General features: G+C 39.8%; 1 protein-coding gene across 1 annotated transcript in view; it reads right to left on the bottom strand.

The window, feature by feature from the left end:
- Positions 1 to 22368, bottom strand: part of Ptpn13 (protein tyrosine phosphatase non-receptor type 13) — a 161325-nt gene that overhangs the window by 111998 nt on the left and 26959 nt on the right. Inside the window, 1 exon segment of the mRNA XM_040747543.1 lies at positions 11934 to 12053. Coding sequence (XP_040603477.1) covers positions 11934 to 12048 — 115 coding nt within the window. The 5' untranslated portion in view covers positions 12049 to 12053.

The following is a 22368-nucleotide window of genomic DNA, read 5'->3' as shown; positions in this document are numbered from 1 at the left end:
TGGTGTAACAGGTGGTACCAAATGTCATGAGGTTTGATCACCAACTAAATAATTAAGATGGAAACTGAAGACCAAGGGATGAGTATTTTCACTATGAGGGCTGACAGTTCCTCCTTACTCTTTCTCCTAGCAATCTGTGGTCTGAAGTATGGTGTCACAATCCCCTCTATATAGGTCCTAACACTGCTACCTCAGCCCTTCATACTGGCCTTTGTCCGGCTCCACAGTACTCACTTGAATTGAACTGAGAATCTGGGATTCTAAACTTCACGGTCAATTCTTTTTAAAACACTTTTTATTTACGCATTGAAATTTTCATCCACATAGAAACTGTATTTTGATATCATCTATGCCTTTCCCCCCCGAACCCACTCCTCACCCGACTCAGTACCTTTACTCTGTAGTCTCTGGAACCCACCAACCTGTCTCCATTCTGACTTCATGCATTCTTTACTGTTTTTACTATTACTGTCATTATTTTCATAATTATTATCCTCAGGTGCAATTAGTGCTGACCATATGTAAATAGGTGTGGGCCATCCACTGAGTCCTGGGTAGCCCACTCCTGCACAGGGTCACTTCTTGACACCTTGACTTAGAGTCAGTCCTTATAATTTCTGGATGCTGGCCGTCACTTTGAACATATAGACTGGGTACTACCAGGAAGCCTAAGTGCTGTCTCACTATCCTGGATGCTAGGTTCCCAACACATCAGAAGAGGGCTAGCCATCCCACAGACCTGCTCTACCTGTCTTCAGCACAGCAGTGGAAACTAGAAAGTCATGAGGATGAAATAATGCACTGCCATCCTGGGGTGGGCATGGGGTGGGAAGTGAGGCAGGAAAATTAAATCTAAAACACCCATTACTGAGCATCTGAGATAGCTCAGCAGGCAAAGGTCCTTGCTACCAAACCTGAGGACCTGGGCTCAATTTCAGATACATAGCAGAGAGTGTACCGACTCCCCATAGTTATCTTCTGACCTCACACCTGTGCCTCTGCATGTATGTCTGCACATATTAAGTAAAAACTAAAAAAAAACATAATGCAATCATTTTAAAATAAAAACTAAATACATAATCATTTTAAAAAATCCATTATTACTTATCACTTTGAAATGAAGAAATGTATTCATTCACCAGCAAAGTGAACATCATTTACAACCATTATTATGGGAAAATATATTTAACTTTTGCCTTATACAACTGCTGTTTGTGTGTGTTTATAAGCATCTAATGTATATGAATAATTTTAGGCATTATGTATTTTAACATAATATGATCATGTAGATCATTTGCTATTAGACTCAATTACTACTGGGTAGATAGAATATAGACATAAATGAGCAGAAGGCAGAAAGCATAAAACAGCTGAGAACAGGTAACATGGTTCTGCGGATAAAAAAATTACCTCAACCAAAACACCCGCAAAATTTTTTTGTTTCTTTTTTAACTGTGTGTGGCCCTTTAAAAGGAGAATGACCACTTGAACATAACTGATGGTTGGATTCCAGAGAGAAACAGACAACTCAAAGGCAGTCAGTAAATTAAGTCTGGAGAGGTAATAGCAACAATTTTGGCAGAAGAATGGAAGTAACCATGGAGAAACTGAATTATAAAGTGGAGGGGGATGTCATGATTTTGCTCTTTTAAAAAATAAACAGAAATGCCACAAATGTTTCCAAAGTGATTTTAAAGTGCCATGTAGTAAATCTAGAGCAACCATGACCACAAAAGGCACTACTGGCAATTTCTAAGACATATTCATGACATTTAAGTACTAGATTCTTGAGGTAATGTAGTCAAACCACAAAATATATTTTTAAGTAATTATAATGGCTTACGCGAAGGGAACTTACGGGTTGTGGCTAGGATAACTCTTTAACTTCCACTTCCTGAAAACTAAAAGGAAGGAATTTAAAGCAAATGTTTTCAAAATCATTCAAAGAATGTTTGCAAAATACTATTTAAAAAGTAGATTTCATAAGTTTATCATGTCATATCCCATGTTTTAGCTCTGTGATGACGGTACTCCAAGAATGTTATTATTATGAGAAAGTGAATCTGATATAACCATTTCTAGTGGCCAACGCTGTTCTATTTGGGGACTTTAACATTCCACAGGAGGAGCTGCTGGGACAGAGTTTCAAGCAGCTAGATGAGAAGTTAGAAAAAAGCAGAAATTTTGGTATGTAAAGAAACAACTTAAAGCATATTTCAGTGTTCTTTTCCATTAAAAAACCCACACACCATTCAACAGTCATGCTTTCTTCGTGGGTACTTGCCATTTCCTTTAGATTTCCACCTTAAACTATGCTTATAACCTCTGCTCTTAGGAGGCTAAGGCTGGAATACAGGGAGGTTGGAAGTCTGAGGACAGCCTGGGCTATATAGCAGTTTAAGGGCATCTTGGGATCATAACAAGAATCTCGTCTCAAAAAAAATTAGGCAAATGATTGTAATTAGGTTATAAACATGGTATAAGAGAACAAAGGCAAAAGCACCAGGGACTAATTTAGACATCAGAATAAAACCATTTCGTGTATGAGCTCCCATTCCAGCTCAAGGAGTTCAAGTGGAGAATTTACAGACTCCCTGTTGTGTGTTCTGTCAGGGTCGATAACAAAAATCTATGCAGAGGTAACTGTCCAAACTGCTGAAGGGTTTGATAAGGTAACTCCGTCATACAAATCCTCTGAAACTTCAGTTCTTTTCTTAGAATTAATAAATCATTACATCAATCACCTGATATGAATTAGTATTGAAACAAAAAACTGGTGAGAACAGATATTCTTTATTTGGGCTTGTCTGCAGTCCTCTTCCTCCACCATCTCTGCCTCTTTATCTCTTCCTCTTCTCCTTTCCTTTCCTTTCTTTTTAGAATGTCCGGTTTACATGGCAAGTGTCTATCTGCTGAGCCATGTCACTGGCTCATTTTCTTCATAGTAGCATTTTGTGATAGATTATTATCTACTGAAGTTATAATATATGTTACAGAGTAGTTTGAAGAATCAATCTAATTAATCTTAATCAATAGAAAATCAGAAGTCAGATATCGGGGTGAAAACCAAGAAGATCGGAAAACCAGTAGCAGCCACCAGTTGCTTCCTGTCTCCACCCTTCACCCAAACGAGCCGAGTTCCTGTCTCCACCCCACCGTATCACTTCCTGTCTCCACCTCCCGAGTGCTGGGATTATAGGCATGAAGAGCCATCAACATCCAGCTTCCATGGTTAACTAGTGGCTAGCTCCACCCTCTGATGTCCAGGCAAGCTTTATTTGTCAGAACACAATCACACAACAGTGGTTAATTATAAATTGACAACCTATTTATTCCTAAGTTTTGTTATTACTATTAAATGTCACTTTCTCTACTATAAACAGGGCAGAACAACAATCACTTTCTGAAAATAAAACTGCACAAATGTTTTCAAGTGCACCTGTGATAACACACATTCATGATGCTCACAACGCCCATTCATAATGCTCTTGAAGGCATTTGATGTCACTTAAGTTTTCTGATACATACAGTCTCGTGTATGCTAGCACAAGCTTGAGTCTCTAGCACTTACATTGTGCTGTAGTGGGTCCCAAATCAAAGACATCACCCAAATCCACAAGCTAATCCATGAGGTTAGAAAGTACCAGAGAAATCGCCTGCTTCTTTTCATTCTTCCAGAATAACACCTTCATGAGTATAATGGCATTTCATGCAATTAGAATATAAAATAGTCAAGAGTCAGACTAAAGCAGAAGTTACCTGAAGTCAAGTCCTCAACTGCTGTTCAGACTTCAGAACTTGAGATCTTAGGAGCGGCTTAGTCTCTACTATCACTTTCCACATCTGGAAGGCAGCTCTGTCCCCTGCCCTCACTTCCCACATCAGGAAGGTAGCTCTGTCCCCTCTCCTGTCCTCACCTTCCACATCTGGAAGGCAGCTCTGCCCCCTGCCCTCACTTCCCACATCTGGAAGGTAGCTCTGTCCCCTCTCCTGTCCTCACCCTCACATCTGGAAGGCAGCTCTGTCCCTGCTTTTACCTCCCACATCTGGAAGACAGCCCTGAGCCCATAAAGCTGTTGTGAGGATTACTGGGAAAAGTGTGTAGAACAGTTCCATCGGTACCAAATAATAAAACTTCTCAAAGACAGAAAGTGAGAACACCACAACTAAGAAAAGTCGCTACTCAGGTGCACTCTCAGCCAATTACTGTTTTCTTCCAAAGGACAACAGGGAGTCAGCCACAAACAAGTCCTGGAGTCAATTACTGTTTTCCCCCCCAGAGGGTAATAGGGAGTACAGCACAGACAACTCCTGGAGTTTCAAAAACTACATTATACACTACTGTCTTCTTCATGTCTAGGAAGAGTTCTGAGTTTGTTTCTTTTATCTTTGTGTCTTTTACCTTACAAGTCATATTAGAAATGCAAACCATTTGAAGAATAAAGTATTGTGAGACATGAATTTGTTCTCTAATTAGAATTAAATTCCCTGGGGAACATCTATTCTCTCAGTAGTCTACTAAAACACAGCATGCCTAGTTAGCAAAGTCCTAAAGTTTGAACACTTGGTTTCAAGTTTGGCAATCCAGCCAATTAGTATGTGAATAGCTAATTACATGACTTACCGAATTGATGCTTTACTGTAGCTAGCAATTATCATGAACTATAACATAGTTTCATTAATGAAATATGTATTTGAATATAAATACCATAGTATCAGCTTTAGAATTTGTTTTATTCATAATAGAAGTTGTAGAAGTCTGGTAACCAAAAGTATAGAAAATTGTCATCTAATTGGATCAGTCACCTTTACAAGTTTTTTTTTTTCACTAGACTAGAACACAATATTTTATTTATTAACAATGGCAATCATACGATTGCCTCTCTCCCTTTCTTCCCCTCCCCTTCCTTTCTTCCCATCAAGCAGATTCAAGTTGCATGCCTAAGCACCTACCACTGTAATACTGGCATGGCTCCTGATAATCAAGTACTTCGTAGTTTATGTTAAGTAGTTTTAAGATTCTTTAGGAGAACCCAGACTCGTGCAACTTGGTAATACAGAACTAGTGAGATCTTAGTTATTACTGTTGGAAAGGAATAGGGTTTAACTATCTGGTCATGGGTGGAGGAAGCTGATCCTAACATTGACTTTCGTCTTCCTTAGTCTCATTTAGCTGCCTAACTCTGTCTTCAGGTCCCTGCCCTGCCTGAGTTCCTGTCTCTGGGTTCCTGCCCTGCATGAGTTCCTGTCTCCAGATTCCTGTATGGACACCTCACTGTTAGATTGTTACCTGAAAGTGTAAGATAAAATAAATGCCTTTCATTCCCAGGTTACTTTTGATCATGGTGTTTTATCAACAAATACATCAAACTAAGATACCAACAATCTTCATTATCAATAAAATTACACCTCCAAAAATTATGACAAATTACGAATAAAATGTTTTATAACTGTACTCCACACATTTCTTTTATAATTAAGTGGTTAAGGACAGATACTATGAATTCTCTAATGAGCAAGTACAATGCCATTATATATAATAATATTGTCTGTCAATATTGCTTGGTGATTGGTTACATAACCCTCCATGGATACCAAAATCTGGGGATGCTCAAATCATTTACATAAAATGGTATGTCATTTACATATAAGCTATGTAATCTTCCTATATAATTACTTATAATACCTAATGCCATGTAAGCAGTTGCTGTTGTGCATTGTTCAGTGAATAATGACAAGATAAAGCCTTGCCTGTGTTCAGTCCAGACACAGCCACCAAGGCCTAGCAATGTTTTCAATCCATGTCTGTCTGAACTCAGGGGGTAGAATTCACACATGTGGAGAGGTGACTGCACTTGAAAGAATAAATGTGTCTACAATTTCAGTTTATTCCATGGACTCATAAGCTTTAAACATGCCCTGCATCCCTGTTCTACTATGACTATAACTCCTCAGTGTGGACTTTTCAGGTCACAAAAGGTTGTTTTTGAATTTCATTATAAAGAATACTTCAGCTACTTAGAGTTTCTCAGCACCCAAACACCCAATTTTCAAGCAGATTACTCAAGAACAGAATACTGCATCTGGTCCTACAATTTTTTGTGGCTAGATGTTCAACTATGATCCAAACATACTTGTAAAATGTCTGACTCCAAGAGTTTGAAGTTTCTGAGCCACAGAGCACTTTCATGTAAATTCTCAAGAAGGGGCATGCATGGGATGCTGCATATAATTTCACATGTTCACACCAACTTACTCTTTAACACAAGTGGGAACCACTGCTATTTCTGTGCAGAAAATCAGTGTTATAGAAGGATGGAACCACAGCTCAACAAAGTTGCTGCTTTTTCTTGTCCTTATTTCAATTTTTATGCCACTAGACAAGTTCAGTATAGAATGGGGTATATATAAGCCAGGTGGTGGTGGTGCACATCTTTAATCTCAGCACTCGGGAGGCAGAGGCAGGCGGATCTCTGTGAGTTCGAAGTCAGCCTGCTCTACAGAGCTAGCTCCTGTCTCAAAAAATAAATAAAAATAAAAAAATAGAGCAAGTTAGTAAATAAATGAATATATTTTTTTAAAAAGTAGGGTGGTGGTAGTGCATGTCTTTAATCCTAGCACTTGGGAGGCAGAGGCAGGTGGATCTTTGTGAGTTCAAGGCTAGCCTGGTCTATAGAGTGAGTTCCAGGGCAGCCAAGGCTAGACAGAGAAATCCCATGCCAAAACAAACAAAAAAGCATGGTGTATGTGTGACTTTATATACTTCCATGATGCTTATGTATTTTCTTGTTTTGCATCTTATAAAGCTATACAAAAAACAAAAGCAAGAGCTACAGCAATCCAGAAAGTGTAACTACTATTTTACCCAAAGAATATTTAACTGATTGTATAAAAAATAATTTTAGATGAGACCTAAATTATTCTTCTTTAGGTAGTACAAGCAAGAACAATACTAATTATTGTACACATTATACCAACATTTAAAAAATTCTTCTAAGTGTAAAAATGAAAACAAACCTAGTAGGTGAAGTTACATTTCTCACCAAGGATGGGACTAGAGAAGAAAAGCCATGGCAACCTTCTCCTCTAAGCTCTTTAATAAAGTCAAAAAATGTCAATAAACACAGTGTACTGCTGGTGTGTTTGCAGGGTAGGGGCTGTTCTCCACAAGTGCTTCATACACTTGTCCAACAACGTATACCATGTCAAATATTCAATTTCATTTCATGCTTTATAGTTTGTTTCCAGGAACAAATAGAGCAATTTCATGTAGTTCAAACACATTTAACTTGAAGGACCTGTTAATTCTGGCCTTACAAATACAAGGCAAGATGTAGCATGTCAAAAACAAGTGATGCACCCTCTTAATCAACTCAATTATGACAGCAGATAACTAGGAATGCAATAAAAAGTGACTAGGCAGGGCCTAGTCTTTTAAAAGCTGAACATACTATAAAAAGAGTCACTTGAAATTTTCCAGTCCGTAAAAATCTTCTTACATTTTGCTATAAAGGCTTTGGAAAGTCCCAGGAGGTGGAGTTGAAGTTCATTATCAATGAGGACTTATTTTTCTTTTTACACTTTTTTATTATATATTTAAATTAGAAACAAGCTTGATTCCCATGTCAGCCCCAGCTCCCTCTCCCTCCCCTCCACACCCACTCCCTCCCCGCCCCCCCAGCCCCCCATCCAATCCCTACTCCATTCCCCAGGGAGGGTAAGGCCTAATGAGGACTTATTCTTGAACTCTATTATGTTCATTAATTAATTAGTCTATTTTGATTGCTATAGCCTTATAGTAAATCTTGAAATTAGGCAGTGCTGAGTCTTCAGCATATTTTTTTTTTCTTTTCAAAGATGTTTTAGCTACTTTTAATTCTGAAATTTTTCTGTATAAATTTTAGGATGTTCTCACTTAGTGCAAAACTCTAGCCTGTTGGGACTATATTCACTATTGGTTTAGAGGAAATTGCCATCCTTTTAATAAGAAGCCCTTCTTACCTGGAACATAGCATAGGTCTCCATTTATTTTGCTCTCTATTCATTAGATAGGTCTTTACTTACTATTTCCTCAGATTTATTTATAATTTTTTCATATTTTTAATTTTTGTATTTTATTTGTTAACATTTCTACAAAATGGTCAGCTGAAAAATTCAATTTCTAATTGCTACTGTGTAGATATAAAACTGTTTTTTTTATATCAGTGTGCAGGGGTTTTTTACTTTTTAAAAAACATTTATATGTTCCCCTGCCCATACAGTCTGCTTCCCAATTAGCTCAGAAAGAGACAAGCATTCAGGTGTGGTTGCACATTCCTTTAATCCAAGCACTTGGGAGGCCAAGGCAGGCAGATCTCTGTGAGGCTAGCTTGGTCTACAGAGAGAGAGTTTCAGGACAGCCAGGGCTACACAGGAGGAACCCTGTCTTGAAAAACTAACAAAACAATAACAACAACAAAGACAGACCACGAGCCATAGAGCCATATAACTAGGAGAATATGTGTTGAAACCCTAGATTAAATTCCTCAGACATTTCATTTCAATTACCACATTAAAGTTAAAGAATAACAACTACACATCTAGACAAAAATGTAAACTATGTTCCTTGCTACTCAGTAAACAATATCAAAGTTTCAGCACAGAGCACATGAAGACGGAGGAAGAAACACACTGCAGCAAACCACAAAGAAAAGGGTCACAAGGCAGCAACAGCCAGGACAGACTACAGGACTGGATGCACAGAGTAGTAAGAAGGAAAGTTCCAGGCCATTAATGTCATCCACTGTTCCTAAGCATTATTACAGCTCACATGCCCAATCATTAACCAGCCTGAGTTATAGCCTAGAGACCTAGTATACCTGTTCTCAAATTATCACAGAGTAACTACAAAGCCGGATTGTATGTGCAACCACAAGAAATCCTCAAAACGTTGATCAGTAATCATAGGGATGGTACATACTCAGGACACAGAGCTACAAAAAGACACAACAGAAGGAAGACAATTGCCGTGTCACTGGCATGGTTAGTGGATGGTAACAGTTTCCTGCTCTTTCTCTGGGGAGAAGCTCCTTTGAAGACAGTGTCTTCCCACAAGGCCATACTTTAGCATCACTGTCCTATGAACAATAGTAATAAAGACCTAGGTTTGAAAACATGTTAAAAGCTTTACCTGAAACGGAAGAAGAATTGGCTTGGTTTCTTGCTCTCTGCTGGATAATCTACCAGGAGGGCTGCTTCCTCCTCCTATCACAGGAATTTCAGCAGGACACTACACACCTGCGCTGTAAGGATGCAGAGCAACAGGCTCAAGACGACAGTGCGGAAGCCACCAACAAGAGCCAGAGAAAGTTTATCCAAAAGACACAGGAAGATGAAGATGGCCAGGACTGTAAGATACATTTCAGGAAAAGAAACAGCTTGGGGACTATACATTTTATCTGCAGGGATATACATTTTATCTGAGGGGGGAAGGGTATATATTTAATCTGTTTTCCCCCTAACTTTAGATAAACATATCTAAAGCATCAAGACAACCACACAATCCATCCCCAACTAACCAATTAGTGATCATTTCATATATTTGCTGTATCAGAGTCACTAGGAAAACTTGTAGGAAAATGATGCTGCATTATGAAATACAAAGATTTCCTGTCAATCAAACACTTGCTTTTTCTTAACAAGTGGAAACTGCCAATTGGCAATCACAATAACTGGTGATTTTCCCAACTGTCAGAGGAGTCAAACTTAATTATTCTGCTAGCTACTTACACTAAGGGCAATCCCCACTGGACAGTGTATGACACCCAGCTGCACAGCTGCCTCACAGTGAATTTTACAATACAGTTCATGTGTCTTCATTGTGAAGTGCCGTAACCACTGCTCAAAGATGAGGGCTGTAAATACAAGCAGCATTATGAAACTTAAAGAAGGAAACCCCCCCAGGGTATTGAGAGTGGGCAAGACTCTTCCCATACTGTGAGTCATGGGCACTTGGTGAAATGAAGAGCTGTTATCTCTCCCTCCTCAGAACATCTGTAGTGCTCACTGTCTCTGTCATTCCTCTGGTACACTATTTGGAAGTGGTAACTTCTCACATGCAGTCATCTGATCCAAATCAATACCCAAGGGGCAACAATGACATCTTCCATTCACTGGTCCCTCCCACAGCACCCCACAAGGAGAGGTCCTTAACATTAATATACTATTGTTAATTGCCAATTGAGTAAGACAACTTTGAAGCACAGCTGTATGATCTATACTTTGGCTATAGACTTCTACACTTTGGATTGCCTATAATTCTAAATTTTCTGACAAAGCTCAGTGAGGCAAGTGAAGCAACAGTGTTTGTTTAAAATAAACAAGCTTTGTAACTGATTTTAGGTAAAAAGAATTCTGTTATCTAGACTAATCCCAGCTATAAACAAAGGTCTTCACATATCTCAGTTAACAATCTTCAAAGCTGTTACAAACACTACCCCCAACAAGCAGTCCCCCTGGGAAACAAAGCAGTCCCCCTGGGGAACAAAGTCCCCCACCTCCAGGTAACAAGCAGCACCCTGGGTATCAATCAACACCCTGGGCCATGGTTCTTTTTGTTCAAGTTCCTCCTTAGACTGAAAATCAACAGTATCAACACCCAAGCTTCACCCATCTTCCTGAGCCCTGGTCTGCAAACATTCTTCCCATCTGCTCTGCACTGTCTTCCTTCTGTGCTCATCCCTGCACCTCCCCAAGGAGTTCCCATGGCACATGGTGGTTAGCAATTTTGTTCTCAAACTGCAGTATGCATCACAATGTCTTCAAAGACAAGCTCCTGGGTTCCCTGAGAGTACTTGGGTAGGTCTGTGGTATAGGACTCATCATTTGCATTCTAACAAGGTTTCAGTGAGGCTCCACCATTGGTCCAGATCCCGCACTTTGAAGACTATTCATTTATTGGCTTTTTTTTTTTTTTTTTTGGAAACAAGGTTTCTCTGTGTAATGGCTCTGACTGTCCTGGAACTCACTCTGCAGACCAGGCTGGCCTCAAACTCACAGAGATCTACCTGCCTCTGCCTCCCTGGTGCTGGGGTTAAAGGTGTGCACCACCACACCCAGTCACCCAACAAAATTTTAGAGGCTGGTTCTCCCATTTGATAAAACTCTTCGTCCACATGGGTGCTGTGCATGTGACATGAACCACACCACAGCAAATAGTTTTGGACAACTGAAGTCCAACTAACTTCCATCTCCCAGATGTAATCCACTGTTCTGGACCAAGTGACCACCTATAAGAGAAACACCAAACTACTTATTCAGTTCTCACTGCCTAAGGTGCAGCAGCAGGAACTCGACCACAGCACTCTCTGCCAGGAATGTTTGCTTCACTCCCCTCACAAGGCCAAGTCCTACTGTTCTTTGAGGCATGAGCTCTGGGGAAACTTAATGCATGGAAACCTTCCTTCTTCCTTTTACCTAAGTCAAATCCTCCTGTGTGATCTTACAGAGTCCCTGCCTGTCCGGACTTCACGACCTTGTCACAGTTCATTTGCTTATATCAGTGTTTTGTTCATAGTTCCTTTCTGCACTGGAACATAAGCTCCCAACAGAGAGGAAGTGCTGACTGGTGCTATGGCAGACATATGCAGGGTACTCAAATTAACACAAGCAGACTGAGCTTTTTTAGCCCTGAGAAGAATATGAGGATGCATTTCTTTCTACACTCTACCAAAACCTGGATTACTGAAACAGAAATTTAATTTCTAACAAAAGAGGTTAAGCCTGTGATGACAATGTTTTATGATTTAACACTGCACAGTAACTGGATTAAAAAAATACCAGAAAAGTTTCTCTGAGGCAGTAATTTTATAACAAGTTTTCTAGGTAACTATTGGTTACCTGTTTTTCAGTTACTCAAAAACCAAAAAAAAAAAAAGTTTTAAAACATGACTTACCTCTTCTGAATAGTTCTTGGAGACTTTCAGCACTTTGATTTAATACAGCCCATATTTCCTCCTCCTGCAGTGGTCCACCCCGAACCTCCAGGGCCTCTGCTAGTGACACATGCATATTGCCTAGGAAGTAAAAGAGAAAGGTTATTCATGAACAACTGAACTACACTTTTATCAGTGAAGGCTCTGAGCTATACACCCATCTACCTAATTTCTCAGTGTGGCCTTCAATCTAAATACAAATGTAAACTTGGAAAAAGCGAGCGACCTGGAAGAAAGCCCCTCAATTGCCTAACAGCGTTAACTACAAAGGCTATTGGGGACAGTGAGGGTGACGACTTCATGAGAGAAGACAGCACAGTGGACCAGGAAGCCACCAAACTACAGATGATGAAATAAGTAGCTCAAGCCTTTTTGGTGTTCAGCTCCAAGCTTCATCACTGATTTCTATAATCTTTAACATATATGTTATCATGAAAAACACTGAAGGGAGTTAATTATTCCTGGACTCAATTATGCTGCTAGTTCCCCCCTATGACTGCCAACACTTAAAAGCAATTCTTAATACTCAAGGTTGAATATCATCATGCTATTCATAGACTGAGTGAAATGTGTGACATGTATGCACAGTATTTCTAGTCCTTATACTAGCTTTTTACTATGGGTAAAGAACTGAGAAATATCAACAACAAATTACAAATGCATAGGAATCTTTGTTTTGATTTTTAAGAAACTTTAAGACAATGGAAACTTACTTCAAAAAAAATTAGTCCACAAAGACATCTGTTTAGACAGGTGTCTGCATTTACCCAACCACCAAGAAAACACTGAAATGATCTGAAGGAGTAAATGGAAAATGGGAGGCCTCCAGTTAGGGGAGGGAAGATCAATACAGGGGGAGGGTAACATTATAATAGAAAGGATTCTGTAAAACATGCAAGTTGGTGTATAAATGTACATATATAGTTTAAATGAAAATTTCCATTCCAGCTGACAATGATCCCTACAAGATCCATAGACTGGCTGGCAAAAAACAATGCCAGGTATGAAAAGCCTTCATTTTTGTTGCTGGTCAAGGTTGTTCAAGAGACTTCGAAAACATAGGCTAATTAATTCTACTACTGTTGGTTTTCTAGCAGAGGTGGAAGGAAAGTTGCGATTAATGAAGATCCTGTCCACTTTGGACACAGGGGCCAGAGATCAAGATGGATCTGACATGAATGTCTCCTCCCTGAGAACTAACTTTCACGGTACCAGAAGATACTGTGCAAGTTTCCAAAGGAGGGAAGCAACCGGTAGTCATACACAGCTAATAGTGCCTATGATCCACACAATGTCCAGCCATCACGGCATGATAATCCTAAGGGTGCAGTACTGGCACACACACCATCTAGGTAGCCAACAGCTCTCTAATTGAACTTAGCAAGGGGGAAATCGTGCCTGGTCCTGCAAGTCTAGCCAACTACTAGAAAACTTGTCTTTGCAACAAATAGAGAGCATTACATAAAACCATAATTGATGAAAATGCAAAAATGTGGAGCTCAGTTAACTGATGTATCCACAATACAACTCCTGCCTCAAAGTAAGGCTCAGGGATCACTGCGGAAGCGGTATCAAAAGGATTTTGAGAGACAGAGAGGATCAGGGAGTTTGCTGTGAGATTGTGTCTCTTACAAATGTCAAGAAGTTACACATAGAAAGACTCAACAGCATGGCTCCTTAAACATGAGTGAACAAGGACATCACCAACAGATGGGGAAGGAGAAAAGCTCAAGAGGCCTCAAGCCTAGACAAAGAACTATAGACAACTAAGGAATGCTAAGGCCAGGGGAAAAAATCTTCTCCAGAGAAATGCTCCAGTTGGTTATCCAACACCAAATGGTCAAACCAGGAAACATACAAATAACATATAGACTGAGCAGGTTCTACTTATATATTTAGGAACACGAAGACACACACACACACACACACACACACACACACACACGCACAATTCCAGCTACAGGTGAGGACAGCCTTGTCTTTTAACCTATCTATATGTATCCTGAAGAAACTAACAAAAAAAAACCCACAAAAACAAAAAATCATACTACTTGAGAAGGCTAAATAAGAAATGAGGTTATTTACTCACACCTCTGCCCACAGCAAAGGTGTCTAGGTTTTCATGTGCTTCATTATAACAACAGCATATCATTATAACAGGAGATGCATTGCTAAGAGATATGTGGGTTATTATCTTCCTCATAAAATATTTTAATAAACTGAAGTTTCAACAGAGGCATCAAGATACTATTAGCAATCAGATACTAGCATGACTTGTAAGAAGGTATACCCTGTAGCAAGTTTCCAAAGAGGCTGAGAACCGGTTGGATGGCTCCAAAGCCTACACACCCTGAATAAAGAAGTTGCACAAGCAGAGCTTCTTTGAAGAGAGTTGTGCTGGGTTTCATGACTCCCCTAAAGCTGAATGGGTGTGGGAAGGGGCCTTCCTCTCACCTCGAGGGAGTGAAACAAATTACACTGGGACCTTGTGAAGTGCTTGATGTATTCTCTGCAGTTAGACCAGTATCTGATGCACACTTCAAGCATTTGAAGACATTGGTTATCACCTGAGGTTCTACAAGAGTGAGGAGGCACATGTCATCAAAGATGGACACAGTTTCATGGATGGGAGAGGGCAGAGGGCAAGTTCTGCACAGCGGAAACTCTTCCTGGAGGATGAGATATCCCCAGATGTAGGCAGGAATGGTAGTCACACAATTCTGTGTAGATACCAAAGCCACAGCAGGAATACACTAAACAGGTGACTTGCAGACTCTGTAAACTGCATGTTGAAAAGCTGTTAAAAAACAGGTTCCTCCACACCAGGAGAGCATGGGTCCATATAACCAACTAAGTGGGGTTCATGGGGGCTCATAGAGACTGGAAGGGGAACCCAAGGGGAGAGGGAAGGTGGAGAGGAACTTGGAGGAGTGAAGGGAGAGGGATTTGGAAAGTTCAATAAACCAAATCAACAGTGGAAAGCACTCACTGACATGCTAGATCAAGATGACAGAAGAATCCCAGAAAGTGAAGACAGATGAAGACTAACATTGCGATAACAACCACCACCAAAACAAGCATGGCCATCCTAGCACTCAAACCTTCAGGATGGAGCTGGTAGTGTAGCTCAGTTTGTAGAGTGCTTGTCTGATCTATGTATAAAGTCCTGAATTTGACCCATTGATTACATAAAAACCAGACCTAGTGGCATATGCCTGTAATTCTACATTTGAGACACAAAGGCAAAAATGTCAAAAATTCAAGTTCACCCTCAGTCATGTAACAAATTGAGGCAAAAATTGAGATACTAGAAGCCCAATCTCGAAAACAAACAAAAATAAAAATTATTAAGAAACCAAACTTACTTGTTTGTGGTGTAAGAGAGGGAAGGAAGATACAGACTAAAGGCATAGGAAACCTGTTCATAGAAACTATAGTAGAAAGCCACCAAATCTAAAAAAGAAATGAACATCTAAGTACATTAAGCTTAATTTAGCATGACCATAAAATCCATGCCATAGAATAGATGAAATGCCACAAGTTAGGAATACATGAAAACTATAAGAGGCAGGAGAGAACTGTCATGTTACTTAGGAAAACTGGCTCATCAAAGTAACAACAGAGACATCAAGCCCAGGAAAAATGAGACTAATAGATTTGAAGTCTTGAAACAAAGTAAGTGTCAACTAAGATTACTATATCCAACAAAACTATCCTTTAAAATTAAGGGAAAAACAAAGATCTTCCATGATAAGCATAACTAACGCAATCTATAGCCATTGGCTGAGAAAAACCAACAACACATAAAGGGAAAACCACAGAGAAGCTGAAGACAGTTAAGTTGATCAAAAAAGTTTATGAAGAAAAAAATCTCACTAAAAAAATTAATGGAAGAGAATTAAGAAAGAACTAGACAGTATTAACTCAGTAGAGCAAAAATGAAGAGAGAGAAATTTGTTAGTTATCTTTCAGTAACTAATTTCCAGTTAAAAGACAAAGGATTTGAACAGATTAAAGCACAAGATCAAACTGTTGGCTCATCTCCTGGATAAAGACACATATGGATTGAAAATAAAGGATGGAAAATTGTATACATACTTGTTTTTTTTTTTTTTGAGATAGGCTTCCTCTGTGTAGCCTGGGCTGTCCTGGAACTCACTTTGTAGACCAGGCTGGCCTCAAACTCAGAGACCCATACCTCTGCCTCCCAAGTGCTGAGATTCAAAGTGTGTGCCACCACCACCCAGGAAAATTACATTCTAAATAAATGGAATTTTAAAGGAAGAGCAAATATACTGGCAAATCAAAATTAAAGTGATCAAGTTCACTGCATTATTATGAAGGGAACCCGCAGATAACATAAAATAATGGTGAATAGAGAGAGGTCCAAATATAGTGTAACAGGCAACAACAAACCCATTCTCCTCAATGCTGAATTCTACCAGACAGGTAAAGAACTACCAGTAACACTCCTCAAACTACCCTGTGAAAGAAAAGACAGAAACATTTCAAACTAATTCTCAAGTCTACATTACTTTGATTCTCAAATTATATAAGGATGCAATAAAGTATAGGTCAATTTTCTCATGAATACAGACATGAAATTCTTCAACAAAATACTGTAAATTGGGGCTAGAGACATAGCTCAGCAGTTAGGAGCACTTCCTGAAAGACTTGCTGGAAGGCATCAGGCTAAATATCCATACACATAAAATAAAAATAAGTTTAATTTAAAAAAAACAGGGAAATAAGCCAGGCTCAAAAAGACAAATAGGTCATGTTTTCTTTTATTTATAGATTATTAAAAAGTGAAAGCGGAAGGGACAACTTGGGAAGAAAAGGTGATAAGGAGGAGAGAAAAGTAATGGGTAAATATAATCATGAAAATGTCATCCGAAAATCCACTATTTCATACAATTAAAGTAGGTTAATAAAATATTTTTAGGAGATCTGGGCTATGGTATGAAATGTCTTTAATCCAAGCACCCATGAGGCAGAGATACTGATCTCTGTGAATTCAAGGCTAATCTGGTCTACAGAGTGAGTTCCAGCACAGCCTGGGCTGGGCTGTCACACACACACACACACACACACACACACACACACACACACACACACGCAAACCTGTCTTGAAAAACGTGTGTGTGTGTGTGTGTGTGTGATTGATAAAATGAGAAAGAAAAAGAAAATAGAAACAACCCAATACATCTTACATATAATCTTATTCCATCACTTAAGACAATCTCTGGATGCTCTGTACTTCAGTAATAACAGTTTTCCAGATTACAGAAGCAGTGCAGTGTTCATACTGTCAATGCTGAAATGAGCCCTCCAAAGTTCTGGGCAGCATCCCATAACCCAACACATTAACAATTCTGAAGGAAATCCATGACTGTCTACAATAAGTGGCACAAATGATTCCCTTCTATCATTATAGTCTGTCTTACTACCAAAAAAGAGAAAACAAGTATTTTAAAGAGGGCTCGAGTGAGCGACAAACTGTTTGTACTTCTTACAGTGACCATGAGCACAAAATCTTTTAAGGAGGCATGCTGCCCTTACAGGAAATCCTAGTGTCTTTGGAGGCATAACACAATGACTTGAGGCTAGAACAGAACAAAAATAAAATTTATAAAGGTACAGGCAGATGATACTGAGAGATTGCTTTTGAGAAGGGAAATACTATTTTTAGTTAGGCATTAAATTTCCTAAACTGAACATGAGTTTTTTGATCCCAGAATTGTTAATGTGGCAACTTCCCCACAAAGGACTTCTTCCTGTTCCACCACCACCTGGCCAAGCATCCCAGCCTACACTCTGCTTGCTGAGTGCACAGAATTCAATAAGCCAGAGAGAAACTAGGGTGGCATCCAGTTAGAAGTATCACAAACACAACAGGCTGCAATGTGTTTTGTGGAGAAACAGGGAGGTTTCACAAGAAACACCCAATTCTTAAAAATAGACAAGAAATCAATTTTTACCCAAGATAGATTAGTTATAAATGTTGGGGTACTTAAAAAGAACCACAGATATGGGCACAGACTAGTAATTGTTATTTAACATTTATTTCTGAAATTATTTCCACTCCAGTTATTTTACTTAGGCATTTCTAAGATAGCTGAAGCTTCTAGATTGTGGAAATAAGACTTAATCTTAGGAATTTGACTAATGAGTGTGAAGAAATGTGACCCAGTAATAAATGAACTTTCCCAGTAATTAAAGTATAGTATCTGCAACATGAGCAAGAGCCTACATGAATGAAGCAGCCTAAGAACACCTCTTTGTATTCATATCAGCAAAGGACTTTACTTATCTAGATAAATGTTGAGATATGAATTCACTTTCAGCTTCGAAAACCATGCAAAAGCAAAAGGGCTAATTCTACTACAGGGTTTGAAGGATATGATGTCCTTCCAAAGATCTCTGTTTCCAAATGTTTCACTTAGAACTGAGCTTTAAGAAGGTGGGGCCTGATGCCTGGGGTTGTCCTCTAACTTCCACACACATGCCATGGCATATATGTGCTTGCTGTCATAAACAGCAAAGTGTATCTACTGTGGAATAGTACTTTTGTACACTATGAAGATTTGTTACTTGATTTTGACTTAATAAAGGGCTAACTGGCCAATAGCTAGGTAGGCAGAGGATAGGTGGGACTTGCAGACAAAAAGACAGCATGGGCAAGATGGATGACAGAGTCGCCAATGAGATGCAGGGGAAGCAAGAGATGAACATGCAGTGCTGAAGAAAGGCACCATCCCATGGTATAGTGTAGAAAAGAAATATGGGTTAACTTAAATTAAAAGAGGTAGTAAGTAACAAATCTAAGCTATCAGCCAAGAATTTATAATAAGAAGTTTCTGTGTGGTTATTTGTGATCAGTCTGGCATGACAGAAAATCTCACCTACAGTACACACACACACACACACACACACACACACACACACACACACAATTTAAAAAGAAGAAACTGGGCTTTGGCAAATCTTAATTTTGTCAGTTGTTTACCTAGGATCATGTACAGAATTACTGATATTTTAAAAATATATATACTGATGTTAATACCACCAGACTTTAAGTCTTTCTACTCATACTTCAGTAATAGAAATAGTGGTAGTAGTAATAGAAGGAGGAGGAGGAGGAGGAAGAAAAGGAGGGAGGGAGGAAAAAGAGGAGGAGGAGAAAGAAGAAGGGGAGAAGGAAGAGAAAGAAGATGAAGACAACAACAAAAGGCCAGTGAAGAAAATTTTTTCTAGTGTCTGAAACACAGCAAAAAGAAGTAGTTTCTCTGTCCTGTTATAAGAACTTAGTAAGTTACTGGTGATGTTTTTTCCTCTCTAATGCCAATTAAATGCTTTCTTTTATAAAAGTTGCCTTGGTCAAGATGTCTCTTCACAGCAACAGAAGAGTGACTGAGACACCATCAAAGTCCAACCTGGTGAATCACGGGGGTTTTCTTTTTTTGGGGGGGAGGAGTCCTGCTTATAGGAATTTGGGTAAGGGGTCACTTACAGGAGCACAAATGACTCAGACAACAAATCACCACAGCCCACCCTAGAAAGGGTGACAGCTCACAAAGCTGGGAACCTGTAGGCAACTTATCAGGTTGGAGAGTGGCCTTTTCAGGTGGCTCTGGTCTAAACCTCTCCCAGGCAACTTGGCTGATTTCTTACCTCCCAGGCAGCTGGTCTGGTCTCAGAATTTTCACATCTTGGCTTGTCTGAGAGGGAGTTATCGGCTTTCATTGCTTACTCTAGCAGGGAGGGGCACAGAGAACCTGCTCAGCTTCAGGGTCTTCCTGAAGCTACTTTGAGTTGTTTACCTTCTTTCTGCTTAAGAAGCTTCTCTATAGGAAACTCTTATGCAACAGAAAGAAAAGTAGATGAGGAAGGAGAAAAATCTAAATTTGAATTCAGTGGTGGCTTGAAAGAAAATGGCCCCTGACTTAGTTAGGGTTTCTATTGTTGTGCAAATAACCAGGACCATGGATGGCAACTCTTAGAGGAAAACACTTAACTGAGGGGCCTCACTTAAAGCTTAGTGGTTGCAGCATGCAGACAGAAGGTGGTACTGCAGTAGCTAAGAGTCCTGCATCTTGCAGGCAACAGGAAGCTGAGCAAGACACAGGAAACAATAAAGCTCACCCCCACAGTGGCACACTTCCTCCAACAAGGCCATACCCACTCCAACAAAGCCACACCTCCCAATAGTTCCACTCCCTATGAGATTATGGGGGGCAATTGCATTCCAACTACCACAACCCCCAAAGGGAGTTAGTTATACTATTAAGAGGAGTAGCCTTGTTGGAGGAAGTATGCCACTGTGGAGGCAGGTTTTGAGGTCTCTTATATGCTCAAGTCACACCCAGTGAGACAGACCACTTCCTGTTGCCTGAAGAAAATGCAGAACGCTCAGCTACCTCTCTAGCACTATGTGTGCCTACATGCTACCTTGTTTCTTATCATGAGGATAATGGACTAAATCCCTGGAAATGTAAGCCACCACAATTGTTTTCATGGTGTCCCATCACTGCAGCAGAAATCCTAACACAGAATGTACTGTAATATTTTTGTCATAGGCCTGTTTGAGAACTTCAGGCATTATGCTGGCCTGCCCCTGTTACCTGGCAGAATGTACTCAGGCAGCACTCTGGTCAGTTTAGGGGTCCATGAGTACATCCTGCACGCAGGTGCAAAGGGCCCCTTTAAAAGACAGGACCACCGCCCCTGCCCACTTAGCTCTCTTACCTCTCTATGCTCCCTTCCTCTCCATTCTCTTACACTCTCCACGCTCTGAATTCTCTTTCTCTCTACCCCTTCTCTCGTTTCTCACGTCTGTCTTCCCCCATCTCGCTCTCCTGCTGCTGTAATAAACTAGGTTAATGTGCTCTCCATGGCTCGTGCTGTATTGTGCCGGTCTCGGTTCCATCTCAGCCTTTCTGCCTTTTCCTTTTTCTAATTTTTAAACTTACAAAAGAACAATACTGCCCATATTTTTGTTTGGGGGAATTTGAATTTTGGTACTTTGGGTTAGGAAAGGAGTGGAACACTTTAAGCACAACTTAACAGGGTATACCAGTCGACGCATGGAAGAAAGAGGTACCAAGAGTGATGTGAACTGTGGGGGACTGGTTCAAGAGGTTTCAGAGATGAAGAATTTTAATATATTGAATAGCGATCCTTCTTGTGATATTTTGGTGAAGAATGTGGCTGTTTTTTGCCATTATCTGAAGTTTGCCTGAGTAAAGAGTTCTGGATTAATTCCCTCCGCAGAGGAAATCTCAAAACAGCTTAGTATGAACTCGGTTGTGTGGTTACTAGTGTTAACTCTGATGAAGATTTATAATGAATATGAACAAGCTGAGCAAAGAAAAATATTTGAGGAAAAAAGGAGTACCAGAAAGTGGAATTGAAATAAATGCTGTGTTTTAAGAAGATAAACAGATTACGAAATGGAATAAAGGGAGTGTTGACTTCAGGGCAAGACCCCACCTAGCTAAACTTCCAATTTATGAAAAAGGATTAAAGAAAAGCTTAGAACGGGGTGTGGTGGTATAAACCTTTATTCCTAGCACTCAGAATGCAGAGGCTGGCAGATCTCTGAGTTTGAGACCAGCCTGGTGTACAGAACAAGTTCCAGAACAGCCAAGCTCGGCAATGAAGGAAGAAAGCTGGTGAAAAGGGGGGTCATATTCCAGCCCTAGTCAGCAGAAGATGGCAGCTTTGGCCACGTAGTTCTGGCTCTAGGGTCAAGGATAGAGGAAAAGAGTTTTGGAATTTCTCTTTGTGACTAAGGAAAGCCACTGAGACCAGGCAAGTATCAGGGGTATCCCTGAATGGATTTGTAGAGATGCCACTGCATGAAGCCATGAAGGTGAAACCTGGGTTGCATTGGAGACCCCAAGATGTTGCAGATGCCAGAATCATGAGATACCTGCTGAGGAAAGCTGCTAATAGGGAGTGGAACCAGCCCAAAAGATAGAAGTGTGCTGTAATCAACAAAGCTGAAATGGTAATATATATCCTGTGCCATTATATGTTGAAAGTATGTGATCTGCTTTTTTATTTTGATTTAATATGGGATTGTGGTTAAGAGATTGCATGAATATCAGAAGAGACTTGGACTTTAGACTTTTAAGTAAGTTGGGGACATTTGAAGTTGGACTGAATGTATCTTTGCATTATGATATGGCTTCAAACCTTTGGGGACAAGGGAGTAGAATGTGGTAGCTTGAAAGACAATGGCCCTCAAAGAAAGTGGCGCAATTAGGAGATATGGCCTTGTTAGAGTAGGTGTGGTGTTATTGGAGGAATGTATCACTGTGCAGGTAGGTTTTGAAGTCTCATATATGTTCAAGCCATGTCCAGTAGGACAAACCACTTCCTATTGCCTGCA

This window comes from Mesocricetus auratus, unplaced genomic scaffold, assembly GCF_017639785.1.
Source record: "Mesocricetus auratus isolate SY011 unplaced genomic scaffold, BCM_Maur_2.0 Super-Scaffold_100006, whole genome shotgun sequence".
In the NCBI taxonomy this organism is placed as follows: Eukaryota; Metazoa; Chordata; class Mammalia; order Rodentia; family Cricetidae; genus Mesocricetus; species Mesocricetus auratus.
This window is presented reverse-complemented; position numbering and strand designations above follow the sequence as displayed.